The 15,866-nt window shown below is 37.0% G+C and overlaps 1 protein-coding gene across 9 annotated transcripts in view; it reads right to left on the bottom strand.

Annotated features, from left to right (window-relative positions):
* LOC126351714 (tyrosine-protein kinase Shark) overlaps positions 1-15,866 on the bottom strand; it is a 146,185-nt gene that overhangs the window by 47,274 nt on the left and 83,045 nt on the right. For all 9 annotated transcript variants that reach the window (XM_050002627.1, XM_050002631.1, XM_050002635.1 and 6 more), the window contains exons 12-14: positions 14,510-14,656; positions 14,200-14,308; positions 13,835-14,006 (exon numbers count right to left, since the gene is read on the bottom strand). In XM_050002627.1, the coding sequence (XP_049858584.1) occupies positions 13,835-14,006; positions 14,200-14,308; positions 14,510-14,656 (428 nt within the window). The remainder of the gene's footprint in view (positions 1-13,834; positions 14,007-14,199; positions 14,309-14,509; positions 14,657-15,866) is intronic.

The raw sequence follows: 15,866 nt of genomic DNA, 5'->3' as shown, positions 1-15,866 counted from the left end.
AAAATGGAAATATCACCATCACACAATGATTAGAAGCAGAAAAAAAAATATTTAAAAATATATATGTATAATGTGGCACAAGTGAAATATCATTTACAACACCTTTTCCTTCACAATTAACACTCTTATGTTCGTAAACAATATGCTGGCCCCTTCATCAGTTCTAAAATCTTGTTTATCCAACAATGGAAAATGCAGGATGGAATGGAACAATATTATGAGAAGGACAGTTGCTACTCACCATATAGCGGAGATGCGGAGTCGCAGATAGCACAACAATAAGACTCTCACAATTAAAGCTTTTGGCCATTGGCCTTTGTCAACAATAGACACACACACAAACGCAGCTCACACACACAACTGCAGTCTCAGGCAACTGGGCAGTGTGGTTTTAGTTGCCAGAGACTGCAGTCGTGTATGTGTGTGTGTGTGGTGGGGGGGGGGGGGGGGGGGCGCATGTGTGTGTTACTGTTGACGAAGGCCAATGGCCGAAAGCTTTAATTGTGAGTGTCTTTTTGCTGTGCCTATCTGCAACTCAGTATCTCCACTATATGGTGAGTAGCAACTTTCCTTCTCACAATATTGCTACAGTCTTGTTTGAAACAACTAGTCATTCAAAGTACTTACATTCTTTTTCTAAACATTTTGTTGAGTACTAGTTCTCATACATGAATCCCAAACATTGGTTGGAAATCTATGTATATTCCATGATTTGTGTTTGGGGCATAATGCTTGCAAATTTTTTACTCTTCATGTAGCAGAGAATAGGTGGTTGCAAATTGTATTTTGTAAAGCCTAACAGTAGAATAACATTTTGCAAAAGGAATTAATTTCTTTTATATCAATTATTCCACTTTGGCCAAGGAAGTAATAAAACTGAGGCATTTGACGAGCTCTGTTGCAGATTTGATGTCATAATTAAAATTGGAAGGCACAGTAACAGTTAGTGACATTACAAGTAGCCAGCTCATGAAACACAAGCTGCTGGAGGATGTGTTAACTGCCAGTGCAGCAGTGGCACTGGGCTAGCTCTGGGTAAGAAGCGATTTAATAAATGAGAGAAATTGTAAATAATGTTGTTGTGATCAATCAGAGTAAAATGTTGTAAGGGTGTTTTACAGCACAAGCACCAAGAAAAACACCATTTTCTGGTGGGGTAGATATCAGTGCTGCTGCATAGCATGAAGTAATTCCTTGAAAAAATCTTGATTTATTTATATTGCATTTTAAGTAATCATCATCTGATAACTGTGGTCAAAATTAATACAAAGGCAAAATCAGAAAAGCTTATAAATAAACAGTACAAGACAATGTAACATCAGAATAGAAAGTAAACAGCGAGTGTACGTACTTACAATATGCTTAGAAAAGTTCCTACAAATGAGCAATTCAAGAAGAATGTACACTCTCATGTGCAATTGCCATTAAGCATATTTCTAAAAGATGCTACTTTGAGACGTTGCATGCCAGACCTGAAGCAGCATACACGAGAATCATACTATTTTAACTTGACACCAGATGCCGTTGACCGGAAAGATCGAAGGATACTAGGACATAGTGTTTACAGTACACAAAGCATCGTACTTATTCCTCACCACATTACATCTGTTTTTGTTTTCCCTCACTCTTTTTTCTTTTTTTATGATAAGTGTCATATCTTCAATGAAAAAATATAACAACGTAGCATACTTTATGAATGAAACCTGTTGTGGGACAAGTACAATGAAAATACAGCACAGTGGGCACTATGTCCAAATATTCCATCGACAGAAAGCAACGTAAAGGCCACCATTATAAAGGGCGACAATATACATTTTTAAATTATTTTTCAAACAAAGAAAACAAATGTCAACCTACTGAGACCAAAGATGGGCCATGTCAAAACAAACAAAACCTCATTATAAGTAAAAGTCTTTTTAATGGTGTTAGGATGGCCTGGGGATAGGGAGAGATAGGGGACATGGAGGTTGGGGAGGGGGGGGGGGGGGGACACCACTAAGGACTTCGATCTTTGATGTAAATGCCATCTGACACCACAATGAAGTAGTATGGTTCTCGTGAATGCTGCCTCTGGTCTCAAAGTAGCATCTTTTGGAAATGCATATAATGGCAATTACATATGGAAACTTTCCTCAAACTATTCAATTGTATGAGCTTTTCTAAGAAGTTACAAGTACTTACACTCAATGTGTACTTTCATTCCTGATGTTACATTAGTCTAGTTGTATTTATGTACAAGGTTTTCTAATTTTGCCTTTGTGTTAATTTTGGCCACACATATATGATGATGATTACACAAAACATGTACTTAGTGATCTAAATGTTTCCAAGGAAGTACTTCATGTCACGTCTGGATGATCACAGACTTTAAAAACGGAAGGCTTTATGAGCCAAATGGGAAAAACATTGCTGCATGTAATGATAATTTTAATATTAGTATGAATGAGGTTGCAAAAATTAAGTTTAAGCCTAATTTAGAGGGACTGGTACAGACGTGAGCAATTCAAAATCCAGAATGCACCTTTGATTACAGATTCTTCCATGTTTGAAGCAATATTGTTATCAAAATACTGGGGCCAAATAAAACAAAATTTATAGCAAACAAATTTCTAAACTGACCAAACTTCTACAGGGAAAAAGGCAGCATGCAGGAGTTCTGCAAGTATGAACTGAATAAGATGGTGCATCTAGAAAGGCTACTGGGTGTACTAACTGAAATTGCAACTCGAAAGAGAAGACTACCAGAGACTTAACAGTCGCAATTGGTACATTGCCTCACCGAGCAAACAGAAGCATTTTTAGATTTCACCAAGAAAATGAACATTGTTTTGTGTCACAGACCAAGTGGGGCAAAGAAAAGGCAAAATCATAAAAGTAACAGAAATTGAAGGACAAATAGGCAAGAAAATGTAAATGTTTCATATGATGATGATGATGACAGTGAAACTGGCACCATAATGTCAACATCCTAGGAAACTGAGATTTACCTCAAAAAGGATTAGCGGTGAGAATGGCATTGGTAAAGCACGGAATAGGATCACACTTAATAATAATAATAAAAGAAACATCATGCATAACAATAACAACAGGGAATAGGGAGTGTTTATTATGGAAGCAATACTATGCAATGAAGAGCTGTGGGGAGGCCAGAGTCAGTGAAAAAGAAAATTTGTGAGGGAGCAATGTAGGAGTAAGAAGAGTCAGCAGGTTAATCTAGTTAATGAATGTGGTAGACTGAATTCTTTGGGAAGATGGATGGGATGATGCAAGTGTGATTGTGAATGAGATGGGAAATGCTGCAATGGGCATCTGTGAGGCATCAGAGGCAGACCCTGTGATACTGCCTGTAACATGAAACAGAATATTTACGTAACAGGATTAGAGTATTACTGGCAACAGAGGTGACACTGGAGGAATTTTAGATGTACAAAATGGTTCTCAGGGTGATAATACTGCGTTGCCATACAATAGTAATGTGGGTGTAACTAAGATGGATGTGTGTGACCAGTGAAATATCTTGTTGTGAAGAAGATAAAGTACAGAACATTAATATAAATAAAAGCAGAATCTTATATTGTCAATGTGAATAATGTTGATTTTTTTCAGAGAAGAAGTAGCAGTGGATGCCAAAGTAAATGTTGTGGGGAACAACTTGGATAACACCAAAATGAGTATAAATAAACAATTTATTGCAGCAAAATAGCCATTATAGTTATACATTAGATTACAATCATTTGGGAGTGAATTACAAGGATGCATTCAGTGTCTGCATAATTCTTAGTAGATTACATTCAGTGCAGGTATTATAACAGATTATCATTTGAACCATTTATTGCATAGTCTCTAATTGATCTGGTCCTCTTGTTGCATATTTCTAAATGGTATCTCTCACAAGACTGTCCACATAGTGTACACCTGCAAAGGTTTGATGGTTCGTGGCATGTTGTATTTGCACAAATTTCTTGGTGGAATCCGTGTACTGCGAGTCTTGTAAGTACGTGTCTCATCTCAAAATTAGCTGCTGTCCAAGTGCGGTCGATCATGGCCCCAGATCACATAGAATTCCATTGGTAATTCCTCTCTTTTCTTGAGTAGTGGTCTTAGTAGGTTCCCTAATATTGATGTGTTGGGAAGTAAGAACATTGTCCTTAGATCCTCGATGAGGAAAGATTCTCGGGCGAGAAGGTAGACTAATCTTGATCTTGTGGTTTTTGCTACCCCTAATGCTCCTTTGATATATGTTGCTTTTACTCTTTCCAATGTTTCTAAGTTCTTTTCATTTAGGTGTATCCATATGATTTCTATCCCATAAGCCAATATCAGTATTATTTTTGATTTGAAGAGTGCTATAGCTGTGTCTAGATTTAGTGTTCTGATGGAACTTATTTCGTTTATCGCTCTGACGGCCTGTGTCGCTTTCTCTGTTGTGTGTTTAGTGAAGCACTTTGCGGATGGCTGGAGTGTTATCCCTAGATATTTGTAATCTTTTGTGATAGATATTTGCTTTCCTTGTAGTGCAATTCTTGTCGTTTTTGGGATTCGCCAGCCTGGTCTGAATACCATCATTTCTGTTTTGTCGGTGTTGATTACAAACTTGTGTTTTGTGCGCCATTTTTCCACATCTTCTATAGTCTCTTGTAGTTTCTTTACGTTTTTGAGCCTATCACAATGTCGTCCGCATAGGCATATGCTTCGACATCTTCGTCATGAGCGATTTCCATAATGTCCTTTGCTGCCAGAATGAACAGGAGCGGGCTTAGTGGGTCTCCTTGGAGTACTCCGTTTGTTTGCCTTATTGGTTCAGACAGGTCGAGGTTGTCTGAGATCCTTATCTCATTCCATTCATTTATGGAGTTTATAATCCTCGTCCAGACGAAGTCTCTTCCCAGGAGGTCGAAGGCCTTTGTGAAGTCTATGAATACAGCATAATATTTTTGCTTCTTATTGATGGTTTCCCATATATTTTTTAAAAGCAGCTCCACTGCTGTGATAGTGGATCTTTTTTCCCTGAACCCGAATTGAGATTCTGGGAGGTGGTCTTCCAAAGTGTGTCTTATTCTTCCTGTGATTAGTTTTGTGAATACCTGAAAAGGGTTGTTTTCCAAGGCTATTCCTCTGTATTTGTTTGTGTCCTTTGGGTCGTCCTTCCCTTTATACATTACCCTTACTATTGATTTTCTCCACTGGCCTGGGATTTTTGCTCTAATGCATTTGTTATAAAGTTTTGTCCAGGTTGGTGCTAGCAGATGGGCTGTGTCTTTAAGGTATTCGTTGTAAAGCAAGTCCGGTCCCGCTGTGTTCTTCCTTTTTGTTGATTCAATGTTGTTTCGGACCTCATTCGGAGTGAGTGGGGACCAGGCTGCCATCTCTTGCGGTGTGAGCTCTTGACTTGCTACCTGTGCTCCTTCTCTACCATCTTTGTTGAGAATGTTTTTGAAATGTCTCGTCCATTCTTCCATGCTTATATAGTGTGACTGTGACTGCTTTCGGGGGTGGATTGCAATGAATGGGTCTCACCTGGCTTCTTCAGCTAGTCTTCTTTCCTCTTCTTGCCTGTGTGCCATTCTCTTCTCCCTTGTTAGTGTTTTGTAGGATCTTCTTTTCTCAGCATATGTTTGTAGTAGTGAGTGATTATCTGTGTCCGTTTTTGGTCGGTGTAAAGCTTGGAGTACTTCTTTTCTTTGCTGATAACACTCTTGATCGAACCATGGTTTAGCTCTTCTCACTTTCCTGGGGGTAGTTGCTTGTTTTAAAAGTTTCTCCAGTTCAACTGCTGCCTCCTCTACTTTTGAGTTGTCGATTAAGGACTCAATTTGTTCTATCTGGTCGTGGTATTCTTCCACTTTCCTTGGATCCAGTCTCCTTGAGAGAAGTCTCTTTTCTTGGTTCTCTCTTGCCTTCCATTCACTTTGTATGGCTATGTTCATCGGGATGTGTTTTCTTATAGGCGTGTGGTTTGCATTCCAAAGTGGGCTTATGTCCCCTTTTATGTTTCCTCTTATGAGGGCGATATCAATAGCACTTTTGCCATTATGGCAGAAGTACGTAGGGACGTTTGTGTCGTTCACCAGGATGAGGCCTTCTTCTTGTAGTGATTCGATTACTAATTTGTTTCGTGATTCTGTACACCCAACCGACAGTTTAAATCCCCTACAATAAGTAAAGGGATGTCTTTCTTGCTCTGTCTTACTTGTTGGCCCAGTTCATCGATTATGTCTAAGGCCGATTCACTTGGCTGGAAGTAGGTTGCTAATATTGTGATGTGTTTTACTTCTGTTACAATGGAGTGATTTAGTTCTGTTGTCGCTATAATTGGTGTTATCCACGGTTTCAGTAGGACTGTTATTCCCCTAGGGGTTGCCCCCTTTCTCCTTGCTTTGCCAGCACATTTATGCTATAGAATTTATGGTGTTGCCAATGATCTGTGAGAAAAGTTTCTGTGAATATTGCTACATCATAACCTTTGAGAAAGTCTGTTGGAGCTATGCATGCTGCGTTTTTCAATCCTTCTACATTCCATAACATTATCTTCATGTTTTTTCTCCCTTCATTTTCTCCTGGTTTTGTCGTCTCTGGGTACATCTGGTTTTGACACTCTAGTACTGGTGTGCTTCTCAGATTGTCTGCTATGTTGTGGCATTGCTGGTCTTGGGCCAGTAAAAATCCTGAGTTTCCTTCGATGACAGCCTCTTGTAGGTTGGCCAGTTTCCGGCTTCATTATATAGGAAGTCCTGATCCCTGATAGGTTTCTTTTTTCTTTCTCTCCTCCCATATCTTACCTGTCAGGTCTCTGATGACCTTATTTATTTTCCTGTTGATTGCGTTATCTGTTCCTCTTTTGGGGGTGGGGGTAGTGGGTCCTCTTCTGTTGCTGATGATGTTGCTTCTTTTTCCTCTATCGGGCATGGCGAGGTTTGTGGGTCTGCTTCTGTTGGTGATGAGATTGTTTCTTTTTCTTTTATGTGGCACAGTGGAGACTTTCCTGCCTCTTCCTTCACTGGTAGTAGTATGGGTGCGTGTGTCTGCCCTTGTAGTTTGTCAAATTTTTCCAAAATTTCTTTGCACAGAATAGTTTTTCCGTGATTCTTTCTGTGTAAACCATGCCTTGTGAAATGCTCTCTTTGTGAGCTTGTTGCATTTATGAAAGACACATTTGGGAAGCTGCTACATATCTTCCTAAATATCCTATTTGTCCTGGTAATTTCTTTATTTACACAGGACTCGACTATCAAGTCATGTCTTTGAGGAAACTTAGCACATATACTTCAGAATGAGTAGCTTTCCCTAGAGTTTCCCTCAGCACTCTTCTTGCATTGATACTTTCATTTCTATAAATGTCATTTCCTCTACCTATAATGACACATTTCGCACCTTTTGTTACGGATGTTTCCCAGGATTTCAACACTTCACTTAATGGCGCGCCTGGCTTGGTGATTCCGCTTACTTTTAGTTTGTTTTGCATATTGGCCATTTTTTCTGCTAAGCCTCTTTCGTGGCTGTCGGAGATGATGTATACGTCACTTTTATTTCTATTATTCTCACTTGTCTCATACATATGATCCTTACTTTTAGTTCCCTGTTTGATCGAGTCTTCACTGGTGTCAGGAAGATCAACTTTATTCGTTGTTTTCAGATTGTGATGATTTTTACACTGTTTCACACGCCAGGTTATTTTATGCCTAGTACTCTGCTTGATTTCCACTTCTTGTTTTTGTTTACGATCCCAATTTACCCCTTGTTTCACACGCCAGCTTATTATAGGACTAGCAAATGACTCATTTTCCACTTTTTGTTTTTGTTTTAGTTCCCTGATCGATTTTTCTAGGTTCTTTGTATACTCTTTAACTTGCAGTAGACCTTATTTTGAGTTTGTACGACGTTTTCTTCCTGCATATTTGCTTGTTTAAATAAACACATTGATCGTAAACAACAACTCATTACTCCACAGTCACAAATTGTGCTTACCTTTTGAAGTACGTCCTGTTCTTGTGTATAGCCAGCGTTTCCTTCCTGTGCATTTTCTTGTTTTGATAAACACGTCGGTTGGAAACCACAGTAGCTAATTTCCCCCTTGTCACGTTTCATGTTTACTGCGACAAAGCGTTTGGCACATTTTGTATGAATCCATTTTTGACTCGCTGAACACAGTCTTGATCCATTTAGAAGACTTTCACTGCATAGAATACATTTTATATCGGTGAAATATACGTTTTTCCCGTAGCCCCCTACTACTGCTTCTCTACTTGCCGCCATGTTTTTTCATGGGTATAAAGATTCTGAGGTTGACATTATGGTTGCTAATGATGTTCGGCTGAATGAAGAATTGAAAAATTTTGTATTTATGAATATGGAATGTCATACAGTGTTGGATGAACTGATAAGAAGTGAGTCAATGGAGAAGGATGGTGTGACTTCAATTTGTGAATGACTGGGTGTCATCTGCTAAGATAAAAGCAGATGTTAGTCCATCAGGTATCTGTTAAGATGAAGTTTAATGTAGCAAGGCATTTGGAGGCAAGGAGTGGTGGTGTGAATATGGAACCAGCATTCATTGAAATATGTAGTGGAGATGATGAGATAGAACTACTTAGGAAATATGTATGTATGGTGGAGAGGGATGTGTATTACAATACAGAGAAGGATCTGTTAGAGGAAACGTTATTAGATAAACCTTGCTTATAGAATGTGCAGCCAGGCTTACAAGTAAACACTTGGGATAAGAAATACAAAGGTTTAGTCAAGATAGGCAGTAATGTTAGGGAGTTAGTGGAGTCATTTGTAAACAAAATTAAAGATGCCAAATTGGAGGAATTTCCTGACTGTGTGGCAAACGAACAAAAATGGTCACTGGGGATCACAGTAAACGAGTAAAGGAGGACAGGATGTTGGAGACTGACGTTTACAGTATTGGCTATAAAGACAATTGTTTGCTTATTAATGGGTTCAGTACTAGCTACAAAGACAATTGTCTGCTTATTAATGGATTATCTTCTAAACATGATTCTTGATTACGATTTCCTTAGCAATTATTCAGGTAACATACAGGATAAACCCGCTTTTACATTTCTGGAATTAACATTTTACCACTGTTTATGAGATTTTTTATCATTCCTGTCAAATTTCCTGTGTCCACAATGTTAATTTGCACTCTATTTTGCGTCAACATGTTTATAATTTTCCCGCAATTTATACACTACGAAAAGTGTTCGTGGAGAAAAAAAATGATGCTGGCATGATGTTGGCTGTCCAGTAATGTTTATATATAATACATAGTTAAGTTTCTTTCACCAGAGAGCTATGCACAGTGGATCTGAACCGGTAAACATGTAACAGTTGGAACAATTCGTGCTGTATCTCCTGTCACTGCCAAGCTCTACTTGGCACCGTGGCTGATGGAAGTAACTAGATTCATTTGAATAAATATATTATGACCAATCAAAATAACCATTTCCACATTGTCTCTAATGTGCAACCTCATTTTCATGATTGTTGTGATCGTTGTATCACCTTTGTCGAAACATATTTAGCATGTGATGGCCTTTGGCCGCTTGTAGCCTAGTTGACACCGTCATTCACTTTTGCTCTGGTCAAATGTTTTTACTTTTTAATATAAACACAGTGCTGGTTATGTAATTTTATCATGCTGAGCAAAACTTGTTTCGAGCTACAGAAACAATGTGAGTGGTAGTTTGCATGTGTGGTTTTCTACATAACTGAGGAAGCACAGTACCTGGTAACCTCAAAAAGACAACTGCAGGAGAGACACAGAACACCACATGCAAATGCAACACAAAATACTTATATACATATTTGCACTTGACAATGAGAAAAAATTCTCAAAACGTGCCATGTTAAGCATGAAAAAATACGTAACTTGTGCAGTATTTCATTATTTAAATAACAAATGACAGCTACAGGTTTTCAAAAACAACGATTTCCTTGACAGTTATCAGTTCCAGTTACATCAGTGGTTTTTATTAGGTAATAAACAAATCCCTGACAAGTCTTTTGATGCCTGTTATGTACATATATCACATACAAAGTGCGAAAATGCAAGGGGGTATCCCATACATAAATTTCGCAGCTTAAAATGTCATTTCCCACATTTAACATTTTCCCACATTTTACCCCAATTTTTGAAGCCCTTTGATAAGTGTAGAAGTGGGGTTTCACTGTAAATTCTAAGAACTTTAACAAAGATTTTGACATGAGTGGCAACAGAAACAGTCAGATTTGACACCTGTCAATATAAATGGAATCCAAGTAATTGTGTTACCATTAAGTAGTCTTGTTTCTCTTATTGTTGTTTATGGTCATAAGTGTAATTTTAGTGTTGATGTAAGTAATGTTTTCTCTTTTATTGGTATTCATTTTCAAGTGCTTGTAATTGTGCATGTCCAGTTTTGTTTTGGCTACAGCGTTCGATGCAATTTCAGAGATTGTATTTATGTAATGTTTTGATTTTCTTTCAATGGGAAATTTACTCATTTGTGTGTCTTGATGGGTTGCCATTTAATGGAAAGGAGTGTTGACAGATATGAGGGATTGAATGTCATGTTTATTCAGATAAAAATTTCATGTGTGGCAACAGGTTGTTGGTCATATTAATTTTGGTGATAAATTGTTTGTAGGCCAAGAATTGTGGGATGCTGAAACTCAGCAACATGACTGTGAATATGATGTATGGAAGTGGAGTAACATAAAAATTAGAAAAACAAAGTGTATGTTTCTTTATGTTTAATTTTTCTTAGGTGGATAAAAATGACTGTTGTTAATGGACCTGTTTATAAGCCTAACTAGTCTGGAATATGCTGTGGAAACTAATCAGCCAGAGGTGGTTTTGAGTAGCCTATTCCTTTAGGAAGCCGGAATCATCAGTAAGGGTAGTAAGGCAGGGCATGACAACTGGTAACTGAAGGCTTGTCAAAAGGAGAGAAGGCAGCACTGCTGGTCACACACACAATTGCAGCAGAGGACACAAAAGCCTGGCTACAATCATCTGATGTCAGCTGTAGTCAATTCACAGAGGGCAAGTTGGTGGAGGCGGCATTAACTGTCAGTACAGTGACTGTGCAGTTGCCAGACCCAAGAAAGGAAAGTGATCAGTGAACATGCAGTTTTCCCCAGAGGGACCATATAGGCACGGGTGAGGCAATTGTAGAAGACATGATGGTGAGTTCAGTGAACAAAATATAAGATGGATATTGCATTTTCAGAGAAACTATGCTTCAGACTTTGCAAATGTAACATAATAAAACAATGGACTTTCTGTTACATAATAAAACCAAATGAACCACAAAAATCACAGTGATGAGACAAGCTAATTGTGACTTTTAAATGTTATTCCACAATAAGCATGAATAAAGTTACAACTATCTGTAACAAGAATCAAACCACTGGAGTGATCACATCATATGGAGTATAAAATGAAAGTTGACATTGCAAATTCCACACATACATCAGATGATTTAATAAAAGTTAGATATGCAAATGTGCGACACCCATAAATACTCCAAAAGCTACACGTAATATGAAGGCAGCGAGAGTCACTTACTTCCTCATCTAATCATCCCAACTAGTGACTACCTACCGTTAGCCATCGCATATATTTTAAATGATTATTTACATAAATTCCCAAATGCTCTAGAGGTGTAAATAATAAAACATATGCACGAAACAACCTGTATCTAGAGGGCAGTAGGATGCCCTTGGTCGAAGCTAGCCATTAATTATTTTGTAATTTTAACATAACTATTCCATACTGTAAAACGAGATGTTAATTTCATACCATAAAACCAAATGCTAATAGCTTACATACTACTGCATTGTTTTTGAATTAGAGGTCACAAAATGATCATAATTGCTGGATTATACTAAATTGTGACTGTATGTACAAATAGCCTTGGCCATTGACCCAATTCTTATAGATTCAGTAGTGTGTGACATCTCGGGACATATCTGAGGGAGGGCAGCAGCGGGCACATGATCTTTGATATTCAGTCTTTCATCCACAGAAACTTTTGTGTTTTGCAAGCAGTATTGTCAGCAAGTGTGCTTGGCACCAGTAAAAATAGTATGGGTAGCAAAGCAACCATGCTTTGCTACCCAAGCCAATCACTGGGCTTTGAATAGTTTTGGCGAGCACATGCTAATACTCTTAACTTTTAGTGGAGCTTACAATATTTTCTCATTGTTTTTGGTGACCACGTTTGGGTGTCCATATAAACTTTACTTATGGGATTTGAGGCAGGTGAGAACTTCAACTATTTTGAGACAGTTGATATTGAAACTTGGGTGTGATAGACTTGTTCAGTTGTTTTTGCAGGGATTAATTAGGATAACTAACTTAAGTTTTATGCCATGATCAATAGTGAGATACGGAGCTGTCAAATATTGCTTGCTTCCTTTTAAATTTTATGATTAATGGGCTGATAAAAGAACTTCGTACACGTATTTCATGTGTTTTGTTCCACATTGCCTGCTGCACTACATTTATAAATATTTATCTTTGTCATGTTTTCTGTGTTTCTTTCAAATTTCGTGTTTAATGGGCTGCTAAGAGAACTTTGTATGTATGTGTTTTTCTTTACGTTGCCTGTTGCACTACATTAATTATCATTTACCTTTCTTTCATCTGAATCTGCCATTCACAAATGTGTGAATTATTTGAATAAAAATTTATTGGATTCAAATAATAATTATTCTGTTCTGACAACATAATTAATTCCAAGGGTTTATCTATGCAATCTAATTATTTATAAATTATTTCACTAACCAGCCACTACATTGTAATGATCTAAGGGTCAGGGAGTAAAGCTACACTACTGGCCATTAAAATTGCTACACCAAGAAGAAATGAAGATGATAAACGGGTATTCATTGGACAAATATATTATACTAGAACCAACATGTGATTACATTTTCATGCAATTTGGGTGCATACATCCTGAGAAATCAGTACCCAGAACAACCACCTCTGGCCAAAATAACGGCCTTCATACTCCTGGGCATTGAGTCAAGCAGAGCTTGGATGGCGTGTACAGGTACAGCTGCCCATGCAGCTTCAACACGATACCACAGTTCATCAAGAGTAGTGACTGGCATATTTCTCAGAACCTTCACAGTGTCACCCCTCTCTTGATCATTATTAGGCCAGGAGGAAGTCTGCTGAAGATCATAACTTATGATTAATATCGATCCAAAAGGAGGAATGAAGGAAGCTTGTGATTTAATGCCTCATTAGTCTTAAGTTAACTTGAAAAAAATCTCTCTCCTGGACAAAAATAGGGAACAATATTAGCTGTAGCCTTGTTGGATGAACCATGCTGATATTCATCTTAAATGATCTATGAAAAGTCTGGGCTGGACAGTTGGACGAGGGTGTGAAACCTAACGTTTTTACATTCAAATCCAATGTCTTAATGTGTATCGCCTTGCTCATTCTTACAAAGAGAAAATAATTCAGTTTTATAGCACATAAATAACAAAGTTCAAGAGTAAATCAAATAAATAAAAATAAAGCAAAATGCATTGCTTAAGACAGATACTGTAAAAATTTCCTATGCCGTGAGCAACAGAGGCCATACACAAAATAGAATTTAACTATTGTAATTCTTAGTTTCCAAAATTCTGCTCAAAAAGCTGAAGAATGAATAGATATGGCATGATGATGAAGCAGGTAGAGCTTCAGTCAATCGTTGGCTGTACATCCGATCAACAGGCAGTACAACTATATATCTTAACAACACCTGACTCTGTTCTGTATATCCTGCACAATGCTTTCAATTCAAAACTATTCACAGAATAATAAATCAATAATATAAGATAAACATACCATTTAATTGGCCATTTACCTCCCTGCGTTGCTGTGTAATATTCATGATCTCCTCCCAAAGCTCTTGATAGGCCAAAATCACTAATTTTTGCTTGATGTCTTGAAGCAAGGAGGATATTTCTTGCTGCTAAATCTCTATGGACAAATCGTTGTTCCTCCAGGTATTTCATACCTGTCAAAATGTTATAAAAATGAATTCTATAATACACAAAAATAAGCTGGCACTGCAAATTACAAATGTTATAAAAATAGATGCTAAAATGCACAAAAATAAGCTGGCATGATATCAAACAAAACTTACATAAGTACAAAAATGTTACAGTATTGAATGTTATTAAGCAGATGCAAACTAGAGTACTACTCACCACAAGCAATTTGGGAAGCCCATAATTTAAGCTCATAATTTGGATTAACTTTCTCAGGGAAATTCCGCAAAAATTCTAACATTGAACGTAACTTAACTAATTCCTGAACCTAAAAAAATATGAACTGTGTTTAAGCACTGTAATAGGAATGAAAAACACAAGATATGTTGGCTCTAATAATTACTGTAATGATTACAAACAAAATGATGCAAAAATTAAATAAAATAAAAAGAAAGAGTACAAAAATATTCCATGCACTAAAACATAAATCAATACTAATTTCAATCCACAAAATGCAACAAGAATTTACCATCAGAAGTGGTGGCCCCATGGAGACTCCTATAAGTCGTACAACACAATGATGGTTTAGATTCATCATTACTCTCGCTTCACGCAAAAATTCATCACGATTTTTTTCCACATGCTCCTGATGTAAAGTCTTGATAGCAACTTTTTCCTAAAAAGATAACAACTAACCAATAAATCATTTCTTGCACGTAACAATATAATGTCTTAAAACATAATTTTGGCAACTTGTAATATTAGGCAAAATAAGTGTAGATATCACATACTATTACGTCCTTGTCTCATAGTGTTAAACAAAAAGTAACCTTCAGCAGCCCAAGAAAACATAAAAAGTTGGAAAACAGTGACCTGCTACAAACTGAAACCTGCATCAACAAAAATATCACATTTGGGGCAAAGGAGTTACTTACTGCTGATACAATACAATAGCAGATGAAACAATCTACACTACGAGCCAAGAAGCAGAAACAACCCTAGGTTAACAAAGGGATTTTTATTAGCATTTGTATCGTTTGAGTTGAGAAAATTAATGAAAATAGATGTGTTGTATTGGTACAGAGATTCAGGATACGAGGTTATGAAAAGAATGAAAACCAGAGAGACTGGAAATTCAAGATGTTACGAAAATACTTTAAAAGACAAAGTGACTGAAATAAGCAGAAAATTAATGGTGGTAGTTATTATCATTATCATTATCATTATTATCATCTTTCCTTTGTCAGACGTTAAAACTGTATGGTACTTTCGGGTAATTGAACATGTGTCAATAATTACAGATTTCTGTAGTTGTATATATATATATATATATATATATATATATATATATATATATATATATATATATATATATGTTTGGATGTAGCTGTATTGCATTGATGTACTGGTGGATATTGTGTGGCATGACTCCTGTAGTTGATAGTATAATTGGTATAATGTCAACTTTATCCTGATGCCACATGTCCTTCACTTCCTCAGGCAGTTGGATGTATTTTTCAATTTTTTCTCTTGTCATCTTCTGTATATTTGTTGTATTGGGTATGGATATTTTGATTAGTTGTGCTAATTTCTTCTTTTTATTGGTTAGTATGATGTCAGGTTATTGTTTTATCTGTTATAATGGTTCTGTTCCAGTATAATTTGTATTCATCATTCTCCAGTACATTTTGTGGTGCATACTTGTATATGGGAACGTGTTGTTTTATTAGTTTATGTTGTATGGTAGTTTATGTTGTATGGCAAGTTGTTGATGTATTATTTTTGCTACATTGTAATGTCTTCTGGTGTATTCCGTATTCGCTAGTATTGTACATCCGCTTGTGATGTGATCTACTGTTTCTATTTGTTGTTTGCAAAGTCTGCAT

Source organism: Schistocerca gregaria, chromosome 1, assembly GCF_023897955.1.
Source record: "Schistocerca gregaria isolate iqSchGreg1 chromosome 1, iqSchGreg1.2, whole genome shotgun sequence".
Classification (NCBI taxonomy): domain Eukaryota; kingdom Metazoa; phylum Arthropoda; class Insecta; order Orthoptera; family Acrididae; genus Schistocerca; species Schistocerca gregaria.
Note: the sequence above shows the minus strand (reverse complement) of the source record. Positions and strands in the feature narration are given on the sequence as shown.